This window comes from Fulmarus glacialis, unplaced genomic scaffold (assembly GCF_000690835.1).
Source record: "Fulmarus glacialis isolate BGI_N327 unplaced genomic scaffold, ASM69083v1 scaffold35708, whole genome shotgun sequence".
Lineage (NCBI taxonomy): Eukaryota > Metazoa > Chordata > Aves > Procellariiformes > Procellariidae > Fulmarus > Fulmarus glacialis.
Genome location: NW_009230842.1, coordinates 2,782 through 29,976, shown reverse-complemented (window position 1 = coordinate 29,976; position 27,195 = coordinate 2,782). Strand labels below are relative to the sequence as shown.

At 35.9% G+C, this 27,195-nt stretch overlaps 1 protein-coding gene across 1 annotated transcript in view; it reads right to left on the bottom strand.

Moving 5' to 3' along the window:
- Positions 1-26,884, bottom strand: part of LOC104072385 (E3 ubiquitin-protein ligase MYCBP2-like) — a gene marked incomplete at its 3' end in the record, with an annotated part of 94,714 nt that extends 67,830 nt beyond the window's left edge. The window contains 18 exon segments of the mRNA XM_009584370.1: positions 1,575-1,787; positions 2,747-2,829; positions 2,832-3,008; positions 3,632-3,824; positions 5,706-5,802; positions 7,013-7,096; positions 7,179-7,313; positions 8,367-8,458; positions 10,227-10,354; positions 10,452-10,577; positions 11,711-11,883; positions 14,383-14,536; positions 14,893-15,097; positions 17,137-17,254; positions 24,255-24,336; positions 24,782-24,901; positions 25,761-25,846; positions 26,880-26,884. Of these exon segments, the coding sequence (XP_009582665.1) occupies positions 1,575-1,787; positions 2,747-2,829; positions 2,832-3,008; positions 3,632-3,824; positions 5,706-5,802; positions 7,013-7,096; positions 7,179-7,313; positions 8,367-8,458; positions 10,227-10,354; positions 10,452-10,577; positions 11,711-11,883; positions 14,383-14,536; positions 14,893-15,097; positions 17,137-17,254; positions 24,255-24,336; positions 24,782-24,901; positions 25,761-25,846; positions 26,880-26,884 (2,271 nt within the window).
- Positions 26,885-27,195: the final 311 nt, after the last annotated feature.

The following is a 27,195-nucleotide window of genomic DNA, read 5'->3' as shown; positions in this document are numbered from 1 at the left end:
ATAAGCATTAGGTAATTGAAAAATCCATCACTTCTTAAAAATAAGAAATGTCTAGAGGGTTAAAAAAAAAAAATTCTCAAACCTATCATAGTATGTATTCCTTTGTTAAAAAACCGATTAATATTCTAATTTCCAAAATGAGGTAGTGTCGACTTTGTTTATTGCATTGAAAAGATATATAGGTGTCTTTCTCAGGAGAGAGCTTTTCTTATAGCCCTCCTTACCATCTATAAAGCATACGTTAGAATACAACAGATATATAGCTACCTATGGAACTCTTCATATCATTGTCTTCCCCATTGTCTAAAAGGAAATTCAGAAGCTTTTTGGCTTTGATGTTAGCGAAGAGAATCTTCGCTGCAAGCAGGTAAGATAAAACCAGTGGTGGGATGCTTATAAAAACAGTTGTTACTTTACTGAATGAAGACTGTGAAACAAATCTAAGCTTAGGTATCTGCTGTGTCTTCTACCTAGCAGTGACATCCACTGTTTTTCAAAAAGTCATTCCCAATAAGGAAAAATAAAATCAGTTCCACTGATGGAAATCAAAGGTTTGTCTTTCTCACCATTTTGTCTCACAAAAATATCCAAGTAGTGAACCGATACGGAAGACAATCAGGCCAAGCAAACCTGCACAGATACCTGCACAGAAGTAAAGAGGTAGCTGTACCCAAGACTGAAATACTACCTTTGCATTTAATAGCTTTTGGTGTTTTTTTTTTTCTTCAGGAATATGTGCAAGTGCTTTCCAAGTTTGTGAAAGCTTTTAGCATAATAATGGCCTACAGGAATATGTTCCACAGCTTAACTGTGTATTTTATGAAGAACAGCAATCTTTTGGACTTATCTTTTGCTAAGGTCTCTGGTTGCTCAAAACTTTTGGTATTGGAAGACTCAACAATTATCCTTTATTTACCTTTCATGCATCATTCACAATTTCATAAGATCTTACCCGTTTTGTCTTCTAAAGTGAAGAATACTATTTAGTAGTCCCATACCTTTGATTATCATCTTTACCCTTTTCATTCCTGTAAATCTATTCTGGAATAACAGAACTGCAAAAATACAGCGTTCGAGAGCCCTTGGTTGGGAAATTGTTTAATAACGTTTGATAGAATTGTATGAACTGGGCTTCCCTTGTCCACCTGTTTGCTGACTCATTTAAAAACTCCAGTTCGAGACATGGCTTTTTATTAACAAAGCTGTGTTGACTCTTCCTCAGAACAATCTATCCACATGTTCATTCTTGTGATCACATGAAAAAGCTGAAAAACTTTGTTGCAGAAAACACTATGCAATGGAAGACAACTCTAAACTATATTTCTGCCAATTTAATATTCCAAATTAAGTAAGAATAATTTTTGCTCAGACATTCTCCAAACAAGAAATAATTGGAATATTTCAGACCGAAAGATGAAAATCGGATAAAATAATAAGGTTCTGAAACAAGCCTTCTAGAAAGAAAACACTCAGGAAAATTCAGCTACATCCTTATAAAACTAAAACTTAACTTACATAACTGTTTTTTGTTGCAAAGTAAAACAAGTTGTTAAATTTTTAGAATATATCCTAACCTGACTAAGTTTTTCCATGTGTGCAACCAAGAGAGGAAAACGATGGGCCAGAGCAGAGTCATTCTCAGTGCTGACTTGTTTGACCATTGATCGCAGCAACGCCTCTCCATCATAAGCAATCGGAAAGATAGATGTCAGTTTTACTGAAGTGTGGCAGAGAGCAGACATAACAGCAGCAAGAAGCCGGCTACTGGAGGTTTTGAAGTTTGCTTCCTGGATGTCCTAAAAACATAAAAAGAAATTAATAGAATGGCACTGTTGCATTCAAAGTAAATGAGGGAAAATGAAGGAATGTAAATGAAGGAACTTTCCAGTTTTATAGTAATTATAAAAATAATTTAGATAAAGAATTTCATATATTGTTAGCTTTCCTGTGAATTTTACATTATCTTCTCTCATGAGCTTCCATTTAGATCTTTTAAATTGGAGTAATTAAAATTTGTTGGTTGACATGTTTTAAAATAATAAACCCATTTATGGCACCCTTTGAAGACAAAGCACTTATTATAATTAATCAAACAATTTAATTAGAATAATATATCAAGAACTGATTCTTCCTTGAATTTTTATATGCTAAATGAATTTTCATGAAAAGAAGCAAATTGTTTGCATCTCACCGCAATCAATGCAAGCAAGCAACTACATTGTTTAGATGTGGGATGTTCATTCACAATAAGCAAGATACTTAGAAGACAGTTGTTGATTATGGAATAATATCGCCATCTTCTCATGTACTTTGCTGGATCAGACCACTGTTGTAACATTTAATAATGAGAAATTACTCAAGTATTAGTTATGAGTATTAAAAAAAGCCACATGTATGCTCCAAAGCAACATGCAGCGAGAGTAATCACGTAAGGCACGGCCTCAACACTGAAAAAGCAGGTGCTGACAGTTACCAGCACCACAAATTTTCCTCACTGTCCCAGAGAGAATCTTACTGCTAAGGGAGACAGAAGTTCCTAGGCTCTTGTTGAACTTGGACATTTTTAAAAAAAATAAAAAAGGCAAAACCCAAACCAAATTATTAGAAAAACCAAATGACAGCAGAATTCAAGTTGCAAACCAGGATAAACACAAAAAAGGAATAAAGGTTTTAAATATCGCTTGGCTTCTCTTTGAGCAAAAGGGCAAGCTAAGGTGTAATATTTACTTGTGCCATTTTAATGTACCTGATCCAAACAATTCAGCAAGTCACAAAGACAGGCCCACTGGAGAGCTGGTGTTGGATAAAATGAATGAAAGCAAGCTGTGTTTCCTGAAGAACGGCTTCTAAAAGACTCAGGGGCTGACTGAGGTATCCTTGTGGATCATTGTCCAACTTCACCATGCAATGATCAACTCCTTCAGATAAAATTTTTCTCAGCAAGGTCCTAGTTTTTCCAATGCAATCTGCTAGTTTGCTGGTTTCTTCTACAACTGCCTTAGCTGTAGCTGAAGGGTTACACAAAGAGGAACATTAAATGTACAAGTTAAACATTTTCATATAAAAATGCACATTTTACATGCAAATAAAACAACTAGAATTTAGCAACATTGATGAATCCACATTCAGAGAAGTTAATTTCAAAATCAAAAGTGTGAAGGATGTTAAACTACTTCAAAGAAACCGGAACATCAAAAACTTCCAGTTTTCCAGTCTTTCATAATATATGCTGCATTTTAATATAAGCATTGTTAAACTACAGGCAAGAAAAACAGATACTGTCTTTCAAATTTCAGTTGTGCTCACCACCAAAGCAGCTACTATGTACAGAAATGGGAAAAAAGAAGATACAAAATAGTCCAAAAGAACTCAACTGTAAAGCCAAACAACATATTAACTTTAAAATAGACATGAGTTACAGTGTATACATGTGATGCTGGACGCTTGGTTATGCAGATCATTGCAAATATCCCATTTCTGATAGTAAGTCTCTTAATTGCTCCAATAAGCCCATTTGTATAAGCAATTTCATCTTATAGCATACCCTACATGAATACTTAGATCAACTTTTCAATGTCCTGTAGATTATTATTTGCTGATAAATATGAAACAAGTTAATTAAGAGGAATACCTGATATTGGATATATTTCACAGGTGTAGACCCTCAGCAACCTCAGGCAACAAGTACCCACAAAACGCAACCTTTCCAAATCCAAAAGAGTAGCAGTGTATTGGAATCCTTTAAGTCCACGAAGTTCTTCAACTCCCAGCACCAGTGTTGTCCAGCTCCAGTGAAGAATGCTCAATAAAGATTCAAAGCATTCCTATTTCAGGGTATGAAGGATACAGAAGACAGATTTTGTGTTAAAAACAAAAAGTGAACTTTCAGCATCAGAATAAGATGAAAAGCAAATAGCATCTATATCCGTGTTTATTATTAAAAGATATTTCGTGTCTACACACATCTACCATACAACACAAATTCTATTTGCTTGAGAATAAAAAGAGCACTGAGAATGTAGGGAATACCTCACTGTAATATCATGCTAAAAGCAATTCATAACATGTTATAATATTATGTGTGGAAGTCTCTCAGTTATTTAAGAACTAACAACTGTTTGTATTCACCTGTAATACAGATTTTTCAATAAATTTTACTTGCTTCGTCTGCATATGAATAGTGTAATACCTACTTTTAACAGAATACATTCTTGCCATAACAGTAAAGACTTATCAGGTCTGTCTTTGCTTTGTTTTTAAACAGTTATGATCTGCAGGACCATGGGAACAATATCACATTTACAGTCCTTGAAAGTTCAACAGGAGCACATGATAGGCCACAAGAAATCTGAGGATTTAAAAAGTTTTGTTTGTCCAAAAATTCGTTTCTACTATTATTAAATGTGCTTGGTAGTTTAATAAAGTTGTGCCTCAGAAGGCAAACTACAAGTATTTGGTATTGAATACCTTCAAGCTGTAGGTATACGTTCAAGCTGCAACAATCAAGCTGATTGTTCAAAGTTAGTTATAAAATGCCTAATGCTCCAGAAAGCCAAAACTCTCCCCTTATCCCTCTTCAGATCTATGTTGAGGGATAACAGCAGCAAGATAATGAAGAGCGAGGATACAATGCAAAGTATTAAAAGCCATAAGAGTTCATAGCTTAATGTAAATATTTTTAAGCAAACATATATTAAGAGTAGCTATTAATACGTTGATTATATGATTACTAAAAATGCAAATCACGTAGAGAATTCATTTCTAGAAGAAACCTGAATAAGAGAAGATTATGATAATTACAGAATACTGAAGAAATGAAGAATACATAAGTGAGAGAAAGCAAGCTGGTTAAGAAAATTGGTCTGCGAGTGGCCATATGGAGGCAATAACTTCAGTGTAACTATGACTTGAGAATACTGACAGTACATGTAATACAGTATAAAATATAAACCAGGATGGAACTGAAAATTAAATAATCATTGCTTGTAACATATAAGGAAGGGACTGTACTTCAAAAACACGAAGACGGAATTGGTCTTATCCTGCATTATAATATTGCAATTCAACTTAATGCAGTACTCCTCAAAATTTCACCTGCTGTAGGTGAAGAACTGCAGACTATCTTCTATTAACAGTTGCAGTTCACTGTGCCTATTAATACTCCTTACCTCAGCTTATCAAAGTTTAATTAAATGCTATCTGATCCTCAATGTATATGGGAATGCATCCAAGAGGAAGACGAATCTCACCAATGACTAATTAATGACAGTAATTTAAAAGCCATGGAAGAGAACATATAGTGAAGCTCCCTCAAAACTCTGAAAAGCCTGCTAATATTAATTTATTGGCAGGGAGTAAGTCTTGTACATTGAATACAACCTATAAGTATGAACTCAACCCCACACCCCCCAAAATCCCCCCCAAACTAAGTAGCTTACACATGAAAAGTAAACTAAACCTTGTAAACAAATACTTTTCTAGGCGCTCATCCTCAGGTCAATACCAAGCTTAGCTTAGATTTAAGTTTGCATCTGAAATCTTCAGAAGAAGTAAAAAAAATACAATGTTCTATATACCAGTGTACCTAACTTCTGCCTGATAAAGCAGACAGAAAAAATAATTAATTATTTCTATACAAACATCTTTCAGTTTTCTATGTATGAATGAACTTGCAGGAAACACAGAAGATTCTTGATAATACTCACCACTGAGACAGTTCTGGCAAAAGATCTCTTTAAAATATGCACAGGTTCACTGGTTTGCTGTTTTCCTTTGGATGCACTGCCATCACTTGTTGGTAGCCTGGAAGAACAATTTAAGAACTGATTTGAAATCTGCACCAAGTTTTCACTGTTAGTATTGTTCAAGTGCAACAAAAGTGGAAGAAAAGTTAGTTATCCAAAAACCATTCAGTTCCAGCATAACTTCCTCCAGTTTCTAATCTTTCTAGACCAGCAATCAAATATACTGAATTCTGTTCAACTGGACGAACTGTGACAATTGATAATAAAGTTGAGATCTAATTACATATGAAATTATTAAAAGTATTTACTGTATTTCTTCAGATGACATTTTCAGGACTAGAAATGTTATTCCTTAAAGAACACTAGTTTTGTGGAGGTAAAATGTATGCAGAGGTAAAAAATACAGGCAGCACCTGTTACTGCAGCACCTTTCCTTTTGTGCCACTCATGGCTCTTCAGCCATATCCTTCCTCCAGAGGCCCCAAGGCTTGTTTGTCTTTGGGTACAGCCATCTCTCCACAGAAATCACCCATACGATTAATAGGTTATGCCAGCACTTTATGTGCATCAGTCAAAATGAAACCTTCCTCTGGAGAGATAAGGGTCTATGGACACAAAGCTTACCTGCAAAAGTGAGCTGTTCTGATAAGGGACCCTGAAAAGGACATGCTTAGAAAGGACATAGCAAGAGAAATGGTATGAAGGAATTCCAAGTTTCAGAATCAATGTCGGGGGAGGGGAGAATATATATATACACATAAAATATAAAAATTAGGTCTTGCTTGTGTCTGAGGAAATCTGAAAAATATATTAGCAATACATGGGAAGAAGAAAATACTTGCTTTTTAAAACAGAGTTACATAACATTTATCATGGGAATAATAAATTTATGGTAACTTATTGTAAAGCACAATTAATTTTGGTTTTGGGTTTTTTTTTTCCCCCTCATTAAAATCATCTGTTTGATAGCAACTAGCAAAAAAATGAACCATGTTAGATGAAATCATGAGGCTCTACAGAACTAAATGGAAGTCTTAGAACATTATATATGAAGAATGACCTCTTAAAGAAAAACTGCAAAGAAATAAATGTTGGTATAATCGTTCTATTGCTTTTCTCAAAAACACTAAGTTTTCCCTAAATTTTTCAGATACTGATTTCCTTAACTTAATACAATAATAATTTCATTAAACATACGCTTCGTTTAAAAGGGCCTCTGTTTAAAAAGCATGTTAATAAATTGTTCTAAATAGAGGTCAAAATATTACCTGTATAGTAACTGCGGGATCTGCCCTGCATTAACATCTGTACCATTATTTGATTTCTTGGAACTTTTAAACTGAAATACAACACTGAAAGAGAAATAATCCAATTATTACTCAAGCAATATTAGATCTCTTCTTTTGCTTTAAAAAACATAGAAAAAAAATATACCCATCATCTGTAGTAATAGAGGCCTGTCCATGAGATCCACAATCACTGCTAGGTCCTGACACTCTTGCCCAGGCTACATACCACCAACCAGCTTGTAGGAGTACTGGTTCATCAAACATCATTGCATACTTCTCTCTGGGAGATGTAAATTTTGAAAAAGATGCATGTGAATTAGTTTTTAGATTAATCTTTAACAAATTACACCCTGCTTATAAATGAAAATTGAAAATTAATGGAATTAAGTTATTAATCTCAAGTATCTATTTATATTCAACATTTAAAAATATTTCGTTGAAAAATATTGTAGTAATTAAAAAACTAATGATTCAGAAGGACCTACAAATGCCTAAGTCTAGCTTGATCTTGCATTTTGGAACGATCAGATATCAAATGCCAAATAGAGTAAGGAGAGATTAAGTTAAATTAACACACAAAACCCCAATTACATTTAATACATAATACTGCAAGTAAAGTATTAATTATATTCTTTTATTTCAGAAACTTCTGGGTAAATTTTTGTAAATGACAAGAGCTTATACATGAATTCTTAGGAATTACACATGAATATTTAAGAAAGTAATAGAATATATATTTAGGGGTATTGATACATAAGAATTTAACCTAAAAGAATTAGTCATGGATTATTTGAATGTTAAATTATTTCATAACAGGGAATGAAAAAGCAGCTAAAACATGGCTAACCCCATCCATACGCACAAAATCTTTCAAGCAATAACTGATTGCATTCTAATGAGCTGAAGCACTATAACCCTTCTTTTTGTTATGATTATTTCATATTGCAATAAGTTTAATGATAAGTTGTTTAATGCAAATACCCATTTGTGCTTGAAAGCATCCTTTTGATAGAAGTATTGAAAAGGGCTGCTGCGACGTTTTGTTTGTCTTGTCTTACCACAGGAATATGGGATTTGACTTTGATTTATACAAGAGCAAGTGTGAGATTATTTTTCCTTCTTTTACTGTAGTGCCATAATGGCTTGGTGAAGTATTTGGTGTTTTACTACTTTACCCAACACACGTTGTTTGAGTGTAAGTTTTACATCACTTGCTACAAACTTCTAATGATGTAGATCACCTCTGTCGATATTTAAAGTAATTTTAAAATGTGTATGAAGAAAGTAAAAATAAAGATCAAGTAGGTAGAAATAGGTAAGGAAAACATCTTACCTAGCAGCACAATCATACGCTAAGACATCTGTTTCAGCAAGAAGGTCGCCATCAGTCTCATGGTCTCCCCCATCTGGACCCAATTCAAACAACTGGTGGAGTAAGAAAAAAGGTAAAAATATGTCTTAGCTGTTAGAAACCTCATAATACTTCTTCCTGTCTGGCACTCTGGAAACTGTCTATTACTATTCTTTCCCCTTCCCAAAAGTAATCACTAGTTACCATCACTGACAGGCAAATTCCCATCTGGAAGTCAGGGTTTTGTAATATCATTAACTTTTAAAAAACAGCAGTTGACACTGACTTCCCAGCCTTATGCCCAGATATATTCTTAAGTAGAGAAACTCCCTAAATCTTGCAGGCAAGTCAAATGCAGAGCATCTAAAAAAGGCAAAGTTGGGCAGAAGGTGCAGGCATTCTGTCACAGATTGAAATGCCCTGCAGATATACTCAACTTCTCTGGAAAGGGACAGCTTGACTGTTTAGCAGAGCTAGTCAATAGTGTCATAAACAGCTGGTGACTAGGACAAAAGATGATACCTTTTTCAAAAGAACTTGGGTTTCTTAATCAGTCAAAAATCACTTCTATAGTTTGATCAGTTTGAAAAAGGACCACGATACATGTCTATGACTTCTCTTGCAAATGCCTATTTAATACACAGTTCATCTGCGGTAGGACTGGCAAATCATATCTCGGCTATAAGCTAATTGTAGACAATCAGAAAGAAATTATAAAAACACTGCTAGGGTGCTTTCATAGAGTTACTACCTTGAGTATTTAAACATTAGTCATGCTTTTTTCTTTTTGTTAAGTTTCTTGGCTTTCCTTAACCGTTTGCAATTCTCAGTCATTGTGTTAAACTAGAATAAAGTACAACTACTTATTTTGGATCTTCTCTTGTCTTATGCAAATGTTACTGCTAAGCATATGCCATCCATTTCCCTAAAACAAACCTTAATACCTATTTATCTGAAAATAGAAAAAGAAAACTCAATAACCCAGTAAATGACAAGTAACAACAATAACATATTCCAAATATACACATCTAATATAAATCTCAGATAGGTATTAGATACTTCCTTTACAATGTCTTTTGGGAAGTTTCTGAAATCCTTATTAAATGCAGGAACAGAAGCTACTTACCAGAAACCAGAGCTCTGTCATCACACTGTGTGTTTATGTGACCTTTTTTATCCAAAGCCAGGTTTATTTATTTATTTATTTTAAATCAGAGCACATGCTCCAGCCCTAATCATCCTCATGTTTGGCACAAAGCAGAGTTAAGTATGTTTGGTGTCATTCACTGTCAGCTGAAGAATCCCAGCAGAGAAGCTATCCAGAGAGCAGTCTGAGAAAGAAGTGGCAGGGACAGCGGGAAGCAATGGCTTGGCTGGTACCAAAGGAATTCCAGCTACTGATAAGCACTCTTTTTCTGTTTTTGAGCAGCAGTCCCTCAGTATTCTTACACAGGACATGATTCTAACTTGAAGCCCACAACACCAATTTTCTGCAGGCAGACCTCTGAGCTTTGTGTAAATAGATCACAGAACCATTCTACCCACTGTCATATCTGCTCAAGACACCTGTAAGATGGTATAGCATTTAGTGAGGGTAAGAATGGGCCAGTTCTTGATAATCAAGAATAGTAATTCTCAGATCTCTACTTCACCCACCCTACCTGCATAACGTTCACTACTTCTCACTGAGAAGCTTTCTTCTAGTTCTATTACTAATGCTTTTAATATACAGTAAATAAGTCATTCATCAAGAAATAAAATTAATCGTGGTTTTAGGTGGCATTTCTAAAGTTCTGATTTTGAAACATAATATTGTTTAAAACAAAACCAAAAAAACCTTACCTTTATTTTAGCAGTGTATTCACCCCTACCTCCAAAAAGACCAAGACCACCTAACAAAATATCCGTATCAGCACAGAAACGGATAGCTTCTACTGAGTGGGCTGAATAACCCCAGCCTCCTCCATGACCTGCAGAAAAAAAAAAACAACAAAAATGCAGTTAATCTTAGTCTTTTATTCCTCAAGCCTGATCAGCTTGTGCTATAAAATTTTACTGCATACATACTTTCAAATCTGTTAACAACACTATAGTCTTCCTTAGAATAAACTTTCATTACTGCTTGAGTCTCTTCTTCTGTATTTGCTACACCCATTTTTAAGTCCTGCATAGCAGCCAAAGTATCAAGACAACCTAAAAGAAAGCAAAACCAAGAACAACTCAAAATTTCTTACTCGTGATTATAATCAGCGAAATGGAAATGAATACTAGTTAACAAGATCAAAGCAACCTATGTGTCCCTAAACCACACATATGCTACCATATATCATTATAGCTTTGATTATGTCAGGGGTCACTGCTGTAGAATCTCAAGGTTCGCTATTGAAGATTGCGAATATAATGAAATATAATTTCATTTAATTTACTCATTTTCCAGAATAACCAAGAAATGTGATTAAATCTACTTTGCAACTTTTCCAATGGTAAATAAATTGCCAGCAGCACCTTCTTTTTTTTTTCCTTTTTACATTTCCGTTATTACCAAAAAAGAGTTGAAATAGTAACTGAATTATGGGCAGATTTGAGAGCCTTCATAAAAGGCATTTTGTTTCATATATGTGGGTACCTAACATGCCTTACTCTGACTCAAACACAAAAAAGTACTGTTCAAGTTAAAATTTATCACATCTCTAACACACAATGAGCAGGACAAGGAACTGATCACTCTTCACAATCAGTGAGCAAGTGAGCTGAAATAACTTCCAAAGCTATGCTTTGAAGCATTGGGTATGTTACATATGGCCAGTTTATACAAGGACACAGTGGGATTGTTTTTTGTTTTGGTACGCTTTTTAGACTACGAAAGGAAATCATACTACTCTTAGTGCCCCATTACACAAAACTGCAGAGTAAATTCTCATTTCAGATATTGCATTTACTTTAAAATAAGAATAGCTCATTTAACAGCACTTTTTTCCTGTCTTTTGGAGACTCCAGGTTAACTTAATAGTACTGACTTTATTCTGCAGACTGTCCAAAAAGATCATGTAGAAATGTCTCTCACTTCATTCTGCTGACCTCTAGTAGCAGGTTCCAACAGAACTCTAAAATCCTCTAGCATCATTAAGATGGCAGAAGATAACTATTTTGATTAAAATTAATGCATATGAGCCAGATCATAAGTGTTAAGAGCAATGGTGATGGATTACAAAGGAAAATTTTAACTCAAAAAAGTCAGAAAGCTGCTAGATTACAATTAATTTATACATTAAGTAGTATTTCTTTATTTCATCTAAGCTTCTGACTCATCAACTATAAATGTATACCTAGAATGTGCAAAGCTGCATGAGATCTGGTGGTTAGAGCTTTGGAACCTGTTGGCAGAGCAAGTTCTGGACTCAAAATACTACACCGGGATTGCATGTCTGGAGCTGAGGGAAGTCTGGAATCGGCAACTACTGCATTGTAACTCCACAGTTCCCTAGCATTTGGTCGAAACCTAGAGCAAGACAAAACAGAGTAAAAAAAAAAAACCTTTCACCTACTAAAAAAATACAAAAATCTAACTGATAATTAAATTTTATAAGCTATTTAATGTAAAATGTAGATCTGTTAGTACAAACTCTTAAAATTAACCACCATTACACCAAATACATATAAACTTTACTAGCTTAACACACTAGCAAATGGAAAGACACAAAAACATTCTTATCGTACTTCAAGTCAAAGAGTCATATTATGGGTTTACAAATTTCAGAAAACGTTAGACACTTTTCAAAGCTAATAAATATTAAAACGGCATAATCTATTAAGAAGCATGAAGTAACTAGCAAAGTACTAGATATAATGGCAGATGTGCTCAAAAATGATAAAGATGCCACGTGAAAGTAAAAGGGTTACTCACCTTCAAATAAGAGTAAAAAGATCTTGAGAAATTCAGCATATTTTGTTTGGGCTTTTTTAAATGGATAATATCACCTTATAAGTATTTAAGGGATTACAGAAAAGGGCAGCATAAACAAGGGAATACAAAGACTTTCTATACCATAGATTAACATGGAGAAAAAGAATATGCAAAAAATGAAGTCTTTGATATCACTATGTAAAAGGAAGAAACGGTTAGAAGACATAGGCCTATGGGAGTGTTCTGAATAAGCACAAAAGGAATTTTCACTTGGTAGACTGTTCTAAAAATCTAAATGGGGCTAAGATGGTCTAACTGATGGAGAAAGAAATAATTTTAACTAAAAATATTATAAGACACCATACGTATTCAGGATTTCAACGAGTTAGCAATGTGCAAGTTTATACACACACACACACATATATACACATGAAATTATTTAACCACTTGAATTTCACTACTAACTGAAAAAGTAAGTCACAAAGCTGTGAAGAAAATCTTTAAAATCCATGTAATCAAGAATGCTGTCTCTCTGTACAGAGAAACTGCCCCCTTCATTTAAATAGGCATGAACAAAAATGCCCAGGAATAATAATTAATATACCAAATATCTCACTACTAATAGGCATATTCATTAACATGTCTCCTCTTCAGCCTGTTTTAATATTTTCTATTAAACAAGAATGGGATATAACACAGAAATAAATCTGCACAGACTCCAAGAATCCATTCTTCAGTTAAGTATTTAAGCTCTAAATTTAGTTCTACAGTCCCCAAAATTTTGCAAGACAATAAAACACCTCAACCCATGTTCGCCCATGATATCTTTAATGTGTGTCTTTGAACTTCCTCAGGCTGAATAACCATTTTAGTGTGTTATCAAGTTAAGGGTCATCACCTTTTCTCCCCTGAAACTTGCTGCTTTCCCAATGCCATTAACAACTGCATTTTTCATAAATTGAGTCTTTCAGTTTGTTTTGATCATGCTGATAATATCATGACCGAGAGCTTTAAGGGATGCGGGTGCTACTCTTCCTTATTTCAAATCTCAGCATAATTCAAGTAAGAACTGGTACCTAGCTAATGAGATTCAAACAAACCTGGGGATGTGCATAATGCAGGACTACAGCCATCCAAGGAACTTCAGAGGTCATAAAGAACATGCTTAGCAAATATGCATGCTTCAATGTTAAGTGGCTATTAAGTTCTTGAATCTCAATTTTGGATGAAGACATCCAAAGTAGGATGCAAGCAGCCTATGGACAAAATGATCTTTTAAAGATATGATCCTACATGATACTATCTTTTCCAGATGAATGCAGACTAGCTGGTTTCCTGCTTTATTCTAACTGTAAGTGATTACTCTTGTTTTGCCTAAGTCTTCAAACAGTTTAAACATCATCCATCAGTTGCACTCAGATGACAGTTCAAATTTCTCTTCCAAATCCTGGCTAACATAGCTTTTAGATCATTATAGAAGAATTTGATATTATGATTCTGTTTTGGAACAAGGGCTTATGATCTACACCTGCTCAAAGACTTCACTGAACGCAACCATCCCCAAAGACTGTGAAATAAATATAACCATAATTTGAATGTCTATGCTATCTAAATAAGTATCTTTATTTTGACCTCTCAGATGTCAGGACTGAAAAGAATATCATCACTCCATGTCTTCTCCTATTTAACTCTAAATCACTAATGCCTGAGAGAAGATGAAGATTTAAGTCACAAGGTTGTGGAAGCTGGGTATGGCAAGGAAATTATTCAGTAAAGTGTTAAGTAGATGGAGGAAAGTAAGGGAAGAATAAAAAGAGTACATAAGTGGAATAGATTGGGGTCCCCCAAACATCATGAGACTGGAATGTGAATGATGCAAAAAAGAAAAGAAATAAAAAAATTCGGGCAAGAGAAGATGTTTGTTTTGGGCTTACTTGAACAAATCGTCCAAAAAATGTGAAAAAAAGATACATAGAAGACTAAAAATTGTTTTTCATTTACTAGGGAAATGAGCATAATCAAATCTCCTGCATCCCAAAATATTTTAAAAAGGATTTCTATACTATGACTTTAGTAGCTATAATCCACACTTGCCTCCAAATAACATCATAGACAGGATCCAGACACACACCAGAACCTTGAAGGTCTTCCTGCTCAGAATCATTGAATGTTTTGCAACTGCCATCTACTTTGTTTATCAGAAGACATTTAAAAGGAGGAGGTTCTGATATTGAAGCTGGTACCAAACCTAGATCAGGGTGCAAAAAGAGCAGAAAAACATGAAGACTCCACTGATTACGTGGCATTTTCTATGCATGAAGCATTAATGTAGTAGGGAAGAATAGATATACTGCTACAGCAAAAAATAAACCATAGTAAGATTTAAGTGAAAGAAAAGTTTAGACTTTTACATTCCTATTTTTAGTAAAATTGCATTTCTAAAGGAGCTAGGATCACCATGTGCAGTATAACTAAAAAGTCAAAATATTTTAATTCCCTCCATTCACATTTTTGACTTGTTGCTCCTCTATTGTTCACATGACCAAAGCTATTTTTTCTCCAATACTTCCATAAGCATTTAAAATATTCTAGAAGAATTCTTGCCTATTATGTGCCTGCTTGCAAATATCTCTGATGTAGCAAGCACATGAGAATTAATGAGAGCTTCGTCAATCCGGAGAAAAGTCTGGTCTCCACTCGCTCCAATCCATGTTGCTTTGCGTCCATATTTAGAGCCTATATTAGGCATAGGTGCTGGTTTTGCATTCCAGTAGGGCATATCCAGAATTGGTCTACCAAGCTGACCTTTCTATAGAGAGAATGCAAGAATTAGTAAGTAACAGTAAGTCTCAAAGATGAACAAGTTACTTTGATAGTTTCAACATACAAAATTAGTAATCTGGAAGAGATAGCTTACCAGAAAATTAGCTTCAAAAAGCAATGGCTACTCTAAGTGAAGCGTTACACATTTAAATACAAGGAACAAGTTATTGACAGATATTATCCTCCCTATTCAGTTAGGTTTTTGAGTGAAATTTTTTTTTTTAATGCAACTCAAACTCTCCATGTTGGATAACTCTCCTTTCCATCTTCAGAATCAGATACAAAAGCATTTATTCTCCTTCAATACTCAATAGCCAAATACCTTCAGTGCTAAACAAGGAATGAATTAATAGGAGAAAAAAAATAATAAACCTATGTTCAGATTCAGACAGTCTAAATTCCACTCAATTCTGAACTTAGATGGACCGTAAGTCCTACAGAGCAAATACCTCTTAGAAGTATGTAGAAATTGATTAGCACATCAAACTTGAGCTAAAAGAGCATAAAGTGCCTAAGCAAGCACCTCTGCACATGCTCATTAACATCCTGACCTGGAGATCTAGGGCCTTATCTCCTGTGTGCAACTAGTTACTGAGAGATGGACCAGCAGTTCCTACATTGTACCTAAAAATGTAGTAAGAACTGCTTCAATAAACCTGTTCAGACTCCATCTACCTCACTCAGGCAAAGGAAATTCATTGCAGGCTAATGAAGTCAAGGTAACTTTTTATTTAAAATTGTAAGGGAGAAGAAACATGCATGTACAGCAAATACCCTCTGTCCAGCATGTTACTCATCTCTCTTTCTACATAACACTGTATGTAAGTAAACTTAGTGAGGACATTTTCAAGAAACATGCTTGCTTTTGAGCTTGTCTTGACTTTATGAGTCTTTCAACAAACTTTCAAGCATTATAATATTAAAACCAGACACATAGAACAGGTGGTCTAAATATGGTCTACATTTATTTTTTCTTTTAGAAAAAGAACAAAAAACCTTAGTCAACAGACAGGCTTTTAAATCCTATTTCTGAGAGTGAATTTGGTTTTTCAGGGGCTAAGTTCCACTGCAAGTCAACAAAGCTTAAACTTTTACGTGTCCAAGTCACTTTTGACAAAAACATGGACACCAAAGCTCTTACTTAAAGTCTGAAAAACAACAAAATACTACCTAATGTAAAAGCCATCTTGTGGCACACTCTTAATTCAAAACATGATTTTCCAATTCTAAAATTTCAGTTTTCACCTTTTTTAGTTTTTTTTAAAAAGACAAATTTCAAAAAGTGCAATTTCTCTTCTGTTGTGTTTGGCAGTACATAGTTTTTAAAGCATATAAAAACAGCTCAATACCTATAATCTAGCTTTTGCCAAAGACCATTAGTGGGAAGGCATGAACAACAGATGACTCTGGAGAGATTGCAGTGAGGGGGTATTTGCAAAGACAAGGAGGCACAAAGGCCTAAAGTCAGGACAAAGGGGAACTAAACGATGTTGAAGTGCTTATTCAGTGAATATAACAATGGATTCCACATGGACATAAGAGAATATATGCCATGCAGATGTGAAAGAAGAGTACCAGAGTTATGCTGTGTTATACTGAGCAACAACCTCCTCTCAAGTGTAAGCATAACTTCTGCAACTCATTGCCGTTTCTATGAAAGAAAACAGGACACTTACTTTTTCTAACGAATGCAGACAGACAGGTAATAGAATATGCAATAGATACTTATTTGCAACGAGCTTGCAACAATAAAAGTTTGAGAAAACTGGTGCACCTTATGAAATAACCCAGTTGTAAATCACTATCTTCATTAAAATGTAAAAATGACCAAGAATTTCTGGCATCATGCTTTTCTAACCACAACAATATTAGAGGCAACATTTTTAAACATAACAGACACGAAAGACATGCAGAAGTCATGAGTAGCTCTATACGAGTAAGTATAAGAAAAGGGTTTTGAAAGGTCTTTGAACAATACATTAACTACTAGCTTATTCCCATAAGTAAATACTATTATTTCCTTACTGAGAAACTTCCAAATGTGAAAACCTGGCCATCCATTAAGAGAATAGCTGTATGGTTGCTCCCAGCAGTAACTTGCGTACTAGGACCTGGTAATGCTTGCACCAAAGTGGGACATCCCCTATATCAAAATAAATTAATTTTGTATCAGTACATGATTATGCAACATTTAACACATACATTAGTATTATAAGAATTTCAATCACTGTGAAATATACTCACTATGTCCACATATTATATGGAACCAGAGTCAAGCAACATCTTACATATTAAATGAACAGAGGTTTGAAAGACTGTACTGGATATTTAAGTTTATGCCTTCTTGTTACAGGGAACCAGAACAAGTACCCCCTCTTCAGTTAAACACAGAAATTAGCATAGAATAAAAATGGTTAATTTAATACATAATTGTAGGACTGCATTAATGGTACTGTAGTTACACTAATATATATTGCATGTATATATGTACGCATATAAAACATATTGCAATGAACTGTAGCAGTAAAAAAAAAATCTGTAGTAAGGACGGTGGTTAAGCACTTAACAAAATTGTTTGCATTATGAAGCAAACAAAGCCTTATGTGGTACCCTAATACAATTACCATAAGCAATATTGATATGGCCCTCCTGAGATCACTGTCTAGGGAATAATAAAAGAAAGAGAAGGTCTACCCACTTCTATCAGCTTTCTAATGTAGAATAAGGCATTAAAAAACTGCTCTCCATCAAACTCATAGACTCAAGAAAGAACAAACCTCTCCAAACTGTTTTCCAGAAAGATCTAAAAAAGTCTAATCCATGTACCTCCCAAATATGGACAGGTATAAGAAAATAAATTTTCCATTCCAGTAAAAATGAGGAGAAAAAAACCTCAATAGTATGTTCAAGAAGCAAAGAAAGAAAACTTGGAGTGATGGCTTAGAATAGAAATAGCAGAAAAGATAAAAAAAAAGAAGTATGAGATACTAAAACTAAAATTTTTATCTTAATGCCAACAAAGTGAACAGGAGCCTACAAGAACTGTACCAGACTTTGAATTCCATAATGAATGTCTACCTAGACTTCAAATTTATTGTGGACTTAGAAAGACTATGAATTTGAAAAACAAGTTATTCCCAAGTAACTCTATGTTTGGGAACTCTGACCCCAGAGAACAGCAGCACTATTTAAACTTACTTTTAAACACACACTTTCAAAGTAGGTTAATCTAAAATAAGAACAGGTTGCCTTATGCTGGAATAAAAAAAAAAGTGTCAGCGCACAGTTACCTAGCGATTGTTTAGCAGCTGATGTGCAAAAAGATGGTTTATCTGCATGTTCTGGTTTTGGCTGAATTGCAGGCAAAACCGAAGTCAAGAAAGTAAGGGGAAGGAGAGGCATCGCATGTTTAGTAAGGAAAGGTAGATGGGAAGATCTGAACGTATGGAAATGTGGAACAGAGGAATGCAGCATGCAGATAGGTTGATGACCTGAAGGAACGGGAACACAGGTATACAGAAAGAAATTATTCCTTCGTGGTGAATGTAGCTTCCAGTGGATGACTCTAGTGGAGATGAAGAGACCAAAGGGTGCCTTTATTCGTCTATAGGCAGATGGGTTTGGACACCAGTAAGATTTGGGCAGGACCATTGATCTGCTTGAGGATAGGAAGGCTCTACAGAGGGACCTGGACAGGCTGGATCGATGGGCTGAGGCCAATTGTATGAGGTTCAACAAGGCCAAGTGCCAGGTCCTGCACTTGGGTTACAACAGGCTTGAGGAAGAGTGGCTGGAAAGCTGCCCGGAGGAAAAGGACCTGGCGGTGTTGGTTGACAGCCGGCCGAACATGAGCCGGCAGTGTGCCCAGGTGGCCAAGAAGGCAAATAGCATCCTGGCTTGTAACAGAAACCGTGTGGCCAGCAGGACTAGGGAACTGATCGTGCCCCTGTACTTGGCACTGGTGAGGCCGCACCTCGAATACTGTGTTCCGTTTTGGGCCCCTCACTACAAGAAGGACATTGAGGTGCTGCAGCGTGTCCAAAGAAGGGCAACGAAGCTGGTGAAGGGTCTAAGGCACTAGTCTTATGAGGAGCGGCTGAGGGAACTGAGGTTGTTTAGCCTGGAGAAAAGGAGGCTCTGGGGAGACCTTATCACTCTCTACAACTACCTGAAAAGAGGTTGTAGAGAGGTAGGTGTTGGTCTCTTCTCCCAAGTAACAAGTGATAGGATGAGAGGAAACAGCCTCAAGTTGCGCCAAGGGAGATTTAGATTGGATACTAGGAAAAACTTCTTTACTGAAAGGGTTGTCAAGCATTGGAACAGGCTGCCCAGGGAAGTGGTTGAGCCACCATCCTGGAGGTATTTAGAAGACTTGTAGATGTGGTGCTTAGGGACACTGTTTAGCGGTGGACTTGGCAGTGCTAGGTTAACAGTTGGACTTGATGATCTTAAAGGTCTTTTCCAACCTAAATGATTCTATGATTCTGTGATTATACACAGACACACGGAGCAAAGTCTAGCAGCACCAATGGTGAAACATTTTAAAAACAGAAGAAACATTTGCTTCCCATTAACTTTAAGGAAGCTCAAAAAGGCATTGAAGCAGAAACAAAACATAATTAAGAACTAATCCAAAAGCATTCCTGCTGCTAAAGGGAGATATTTTGATTAAAGGGTTTTTTCTCTCCCTCAAAATTATGATAGCTGGAGGCATGGAATTATCAATCCTATGCTTTAAAAAAAAAAAGTGAACATTTCATTTATTTAATGCATAAAAGTTAAGCTATTATCACCAAAACTATTTATCTTTCTGTTTTGCCAACTGAATCTATCAGCAACGTTATCTGAACGCTGTGTACGATATTGCCTTGGCAGCAGCAGAGCAAAACTAGACAAGCAACTAATGTAAACAGATGTAATATATTATCCTCTTAAATAGCTCTTTTATTAAGATCACCCAGCTTTTGGAATGGCCAACTACAGTTTACCAACTAAAGAAATAAACAGGAAAAAGCTTAAGACACTTAACTATGTCAAAAGAATAAAGTAAGATTACAGAAAAATAGTTTTCACTTCATAAACAGAGGAAGGATTTGGAAAAATACAGTAAGCTGGTTTGACTGATGTATATGGAATTTAAAACCTGTGATACTATTGAGTATTTCCTTATCCCTCTTAAACTCAACACAGAAAAGCTCAGCATAGACACTTAAGAGTCTGAGAGACTCTTTGGACAAAGTTTTGACAACCAGGGTTTCTCCATTTGAATGGGAGAAAGCAGGAAGTATTCTTCTGGGATGGAGTTGAAGGACAACTCACAGATTCTTTGGCTTCTGGATATGACACAGGTACTTGACACAGGTCAATCACAAAAGACCAACCTCAACTACACAGAAAGTAACCTGAGATCCCTTGGGAAAATGTAAGACTGCTGAATGAAAAGCAGCAGATATACATGCATCAGCTAACTCAGGATCCTGTAGAAGGTCCAAATGAATTTTGGCTGTCCACACCGAAACCCTCTTCCATCCTGAAGGGTAAAGATTTCTGGGAGCAGATGTGTTCTTTGAAAATGCGTTCTGTGTTAACTGTTCGAACAATCGCTGTCCATTGTACTTATCCAGGCAACAGCTGGCTGTCAGGTCCAGTAAGATGTCACTTGGAGGGGCAGCTGACCGTGGTGCTGTAATTTCAGGTTCACCATGGGCTGTTACTACGTAGTGGGTAAAGGAAAACCAATAGTAACTTCTATCAATTGCAGGCAGAGTTGGTTTAAAAAAAAAAAAAAAAAAAGAAAAGGCGATTTTTAGAGGTAACTGGAAGTTCGGTGAAAAGATGTAAATAAGACATTAAGACCTGCACTCCACTGCTGAAGTAAAATAATCAGACAATGCACCTAGAAACATGGTCCTATCAAACAGAGATGATGGAACACATTTTTTTTCCTAGAGATATTAACAGGATATAGTCTCTATGCTTTGTTTTCAAACAGAACATAGCTGACTGTCCATGGAAGGTCTGCTCAGTTTTCTTCCACGTTGTTGTTGAACCCTCAGAAGCAAAATCATATCAGGATTCTCTTACTTCAGTTGTTCCATTTCTGGAGCTTGACTGCCAGATCATGTGCTTGCTAACATTGTGCTGAAGTCAACAATTTGTACAAGAAATGCAGGCAAATTTTGAACAACAGAAAGATCCTGGAGTTTTAAGTCCCAGCTTCTTGAGAAGCATCAGCAACAAACAGGTCTTTGCTCACCTGAATACAAGACATGCTATTTTTACCAAGACTAGATACTGCAAAGCATTTCTTGTTTCCACTGAGTTTCTATCCACCAGCATCTAATTTGAGGAGAATATAAGCAGAGACTGACAAATCCTTCATGTAGTGAATAGCTCATCAACATCTGCCACTGTGGATTTTACAACAGAAAGCCTACGCAGACTAGTTTAATGCCTCCAGCATATTGATATGGCAAAAATGGCCTCCCAGGAACCAGATCACATGCATTTTTAAGCGGTCGATCTGTGAATGGCTGAAGTCTTTGCTGGAGAAAAAAATAACACCACCTTGTGCATATTGCTTGTTCCTCCCCACCATTTCAGTTCTATTAATGGTTTATTGAGAATCACATCATCCTGTTCATCTGCTGTTTTGTTTGCTTGTGTGCATAAAAAATAGTCTGAAGTCCTTCTAGGGCATGTAATATGCCTCATTGCTACTGAAGTAGGAGGAAGAATTTGTGGTGTTTACCATACTCTAATAGAGGAGTCCAGAATCCCCTTAATTAAGGAGAAAGACATGTCTGTACAGGTGCGCAGAATTCAAAATAGTTGAGCATTTTCAAGACTTTTTAAAATACAGTCTCATTACTAAATCTTTACATTGCAAGACAGAAGTCTTTGAAAGGATAAGTCATCAATCGCTGCCCAGGAACTTTCATCATTGCTTCATCTGGCAATGAAGATGGCTCCCTCAGATGAAAATGAGAGTTCCTGCATTTTCCCTGACATTTCTTGTTTTTCAGAGGATCCCATATTTAGATATACTAGCTAGGCTGCCTAAATACTACTTCCTTTTTCTCCCCTCTCTCTCTCTCCCAGAAACACAGTAGAGTATCAGTTCCTGGATTCAGAAGATGATGGTCTTCCTGAGGTCAATACAGGCAATGTGACACACTGCATGACTGACATACCACTGACCTGGCTGGAGCTGGCATCTGAGCACCACTGTGTCCCAAATGAGGTGGAACTCTGCATAAGGATTCCCTGTTTCCTTCTCTGAATCCCTTACTGTGAGGACAGAGGAGAGATCTCTACTTAAAGCTGGAAAAAGAAGTACATCAATGAGGAAATTATCATTTGAATGATGGTGCTAAACAGCAATATAGTACTATAGCCAGTTCACATGCACAGGACATACTCCGAATTTCTTCAAGGCTTTTTTCAGACACTCTCTAGGGTCTGTTGTAGAATGATACAATGGTCAGCGCCAAGTCGCTTGTACCTCCTCAGCTTCTAGGCCTAGTCAAGCACTATCCTTTGGCACAGGATGTTTCATGTTCTCTTCTAGGATCTCACTTGGAACTACATTTGGTCTCCATCCAGCTTCTTCTAAATAAGCAATAGATGTGGGGTTTACTGCCTGAAATTCTGACAGATACAGTAGACAGCTTCGATGCCTTCAGAAAAGCCAAGTGATTTCATCAAAGTTGGAAATAGAAGACAGAAAGTTATCAGTACAAATGCCACCGCTGTTTGTACCTCTTCAGTCTTTAAGACAGAAACTGGCCTTATTCTAGTAGTGACTTGAGTTGCCAGCTAAAGCAGTTGTAGCTTGGAACAAGTATCCAAGAATTTCCAGGAATGAAAAACAGAGTACTTCTCTGTGATATGGCTCTACCATAGGCAGAAACAGACTGCATTCACCAGTCCAATGTAAACTGAGGAGGGTAACAGTTTAGAGACTACCATTGGGCACAGCAGTCAATACAAAGTAACACTTGCAGTAAACTTTCCTTCTTCCTTCCCTCTCCTCCTTTTGTTTGGTGAATCCAGTGAAAGTTTTAAGATGACGAAGATTTCTTCAAAAACTTGACAAAAGAAATTATTTGGAAGTCTCCAAAGAGATTAGGAGGATAGATGTTCAATAATTTTCATCTCACTGCTACAAGAGAAATGACAGAATTGAAGACAGGTCATGGACGCTCCACTCTGTATGCCTTTTACATAAGGATACCGGGCATTACTGGACATACACAAAACCTCAATGATTCCTACTATTCAAAATCCCGTCTTATGTGTTATATGGTATATGTACGTGCCCAAAGAACAACATTATTACATTTTCTTTTATGGCAGGACACTGATTTTTTTACTTCAGTTAGTGCATAAGATACTAAGGATGAGATACTAAGGGTGAGATTGAGCTTCACATTAAAGACACGTATATTTAATTATCTATGCTCTCACTGTAGTCAATGGAGATCAAGCCCATAAAGTTTACAGAGCTACTGAGCATAAAGTAGATAAAGTAGTGGGTGGTTAGCCAAATAGCTCTCCACACTGTTGACTTCTCTATTTCCATTGACCGCAAGAAAGCACACATCACTCTCATGCTGACATCCAAAATAAGTGTCTACAAAATGCAGCTGAGACCCAAGCTTAGTGACTTAATTTTGGAGATTAATAATAAACAAAAATGAGATTTTATCATAAATGAACTACTGTCAATGGTGTAACAGAAACAGGTTAATCTAGGCTTACAACATCATACTATTTGAATTATTGCATATGTAGTATTTTACAGAAATAATGAAATCTTAATGAGATTTCAATGTCATTCTCATATATGTAGGGAGAATTGAAGATACAGAAGCATTTCAAACTCAGTTATCAAAGCTATGCTAATAAATATGCGCAGAAGCCTTCATGTATTAAACAAATTACTTACACAGTACAACAATACTGTTACTGTATCTATATCCAGGGGGTTATGGGGAATAACTGCAGCACAAGAGCTTATCAACTTTATTTGGACAATATTTAAATTTTTACACTTGCTAGCTATAGAAAAACACAAATTTAGCCACTTTTTATGCAGCAGTACAGCAATACACAATCATGTCCTTTAATTACCAGCTCACCTGGAATTAACATCACCGTGTCCAAGTTGCCCATGCTGCCCATATCCAAATGTGTAAACATCACCATTCTCCATCAAAACCACTGAAAAACAAACAAAAAAGAATAATATTTTTCTGACATATGCACATGTTAACATGGTACTGCACCAGTGCTGTTTAGCCTTTCTGAGCAGCATAGTTAACAATCCCTACTGAAACGCTAAGAGATCTATACCAGATTCCACAATCCATCACACCTAGCATCTCTATGCAGGGATAGAGCTGTGCCATGCAGATGTTTTCAAATAACTCAAAAATTGCTTAAAAGCTCTGATGTAACTCAATATATGACACTTATAGTCCTTTTCACTGTTGAAGGACAGTGTAGCAGGCTACAAAATGAGCCTGCAACCTTTTCAATCTGTAACAATCCCGTGTACATCCTTATTGAAAATCAAACACAAAGCAGTGAAAACACATATGACAACATTAAAAAAAAACCAACAAAAATTCTACGCTATAATTAACATTGATTTATTTGTTTTTACCTGAATGGTGAAATCCACAACTGACTTGTACGGCTCGCAGTTCACAGTCAAAGCGGACAGCCCCTGGCGGATAGGTTGTGATTTTGCTGGCATCCTTCTCACCTCTTTCTCCACTTCCGTCTATAAACAAAACTTATAATTATATCCCATGTCTTCTAAAAGAGTTATACTAGAAGAATGAATAGAACAAGAATAGTAAATAACTCCTCACCCCGCCATTTGTAGGGTATGAGAAAGAACTCACAGAACAGTAAGAGAGACAGCTCAAAATGTGTCATCAAAGTAGACGTGAAAGATGACAGAAACTCTACTTCTAAACAACCTGCTACAAAGTTACACACTGGAAAATATCGCATCCTCTAAAGCAGAAACTTCCAAAGAGCAGACAAAAATGACCAGCAAAACAGGAAATTCAAACAACTGCATAAGTTTTGCTTAATAACCATCATTTTCATTCTTCAATAAAATAGCATTATGAAGTAGACAGAAAGTACTGTAGTTAAACTCAATAGGCATCACCTGGTCTATTTTTTTCAATTACCACTTGTTAAGGATTTTACTTGACTCAAACTTGGTCATATAGCCCTTGTTTTACATAATTAACAATTACTTATGCAGTTCATTTCTAACAATGCCGACATACTCACTACTAGCATGTCTGTTTCCTGCCTGTTTAAGATGTATTTTTAGACATTGTTTCTGTGATTTCTTTTAGTATGAAGTGCATTATTGGTTCCTAAAATCAAACTGCTCTTGCATCAGATAAAAGCACTGAAGCGACAAGCAAGTGTATTATTTCTAAACTACTGAAAGCCATTATCTTCTCCAGAAATCAGAATGTTTACGTCATCTAACAATTACACTATAATTAAACTATATGGTCACAGGATCACAAAGGAAGGTAGTTTCATAATACTAGCAGGAAACCAACATGACAGAGAAATAGACAACATGCTCATCACCATTAAAACACCTATACCTGTGTAGAAAGCAGGCAATGAAAGCTCTAAAGAAAGCGCATTTTCACAATAAAAAATTTCATATGTGACTTCAGTCACACTGTCTCTAGAGAAATGACAGAAAATATATGAAGTGAAAAATAACTGCACAAAGGAGATTCCATATTCTTTCCATGATAATTTTGACCGATTACCGCTTTATTAACAAAATTGATACAGGGAAACAATTGCTGCTCAAAGCATTCCAGGTGTTGTTAATTTAGATCTATATTTATAATTTCTACACGTTTTCCTGAATAATCATTAGTGAAAGTCTGAACTCTGAGACTACATGATTCATTGTGTGCAGCATAGCACTTTACAGACTTACAAATCTTTTAGACTTATAATATAATTCTGGTTTTATACATCTTGCTCAAACTTTCTTTCCTTTTTATTGCATGGAAACTGCTGATACAGTAATTTCAGCACTTTTATTACAAACCAGTTTTATCAAATCTCACTGTTCTGGAAACAAAGCTCTTTTCTAGTGATGACTGAATAAAGAAATTATATAAATCTCCATGTAGTTTACATGTGTAAAGGAACAGCGCGTATTGGTATTAAGTAATGCTTTCAAAAAATCAGGTTTAATAGCATAGGTAAAGAATCCCTTTGAAAACGTGGGTACCCTTCATCGAAGGATTATATTTGCACTACATGTTGGATATGTGTGAAGTGAAGACGTGGTAAAGGAATTGTCTGGCTCTAAGAATTACCATGGGATTTTTGAAGTTTTTCCAACAGCAGCAGTTGTGTACTACCAGACTGCATGCATATTAGAAGAAATGTTCCTGAAGGTCTGCCTGCAGCTTTTTTTTTGTATTAACAACAGAAGGAAATACAAAGAGACAGAACCACTATTTAACAACAACAACAACAACCCCTGAAAATACAGAATTCTTCCTCCTAGTCATGTAATTCTGCCTTAACATGTGTCTAATATTTTAGTTAACAATTTGGCTATTTCTCCAATATAGTATCTTTTAACTTTTTATGCCTACTTTTGCATTAAACTCGACATGCCAAAGTACTCAAGAGACGGTTCTAAGGGCTAATATTGCCACCAGAACTATTTATTCAGCAAGCAGCCTACTTACCGCATCCCTCTTTTGCACAAGCTTTCCGGATAGGAGCAGAAAAAAGCTAATTGTTCTGGAAGTCTACCTCTGGCCCCTGTCTCCCCTCCTCCCTCAATCATGGATGACTGTAACGAAAAATGTAAGCTCTCCCATTGTGCAAATGCACTTGAACAGTCACCCGCCAGGAATGAACATGTCCAGTAAGTATGTGTCATGGCTGCATGCCAACAATGAAGCAAACTAGACACACAACAACCATGTCACCTATGCACAGTCATATTAACAAAATTTAGCAGAAGTTGTATTCTGGTCATGTAACAGTGGCATATCAAGT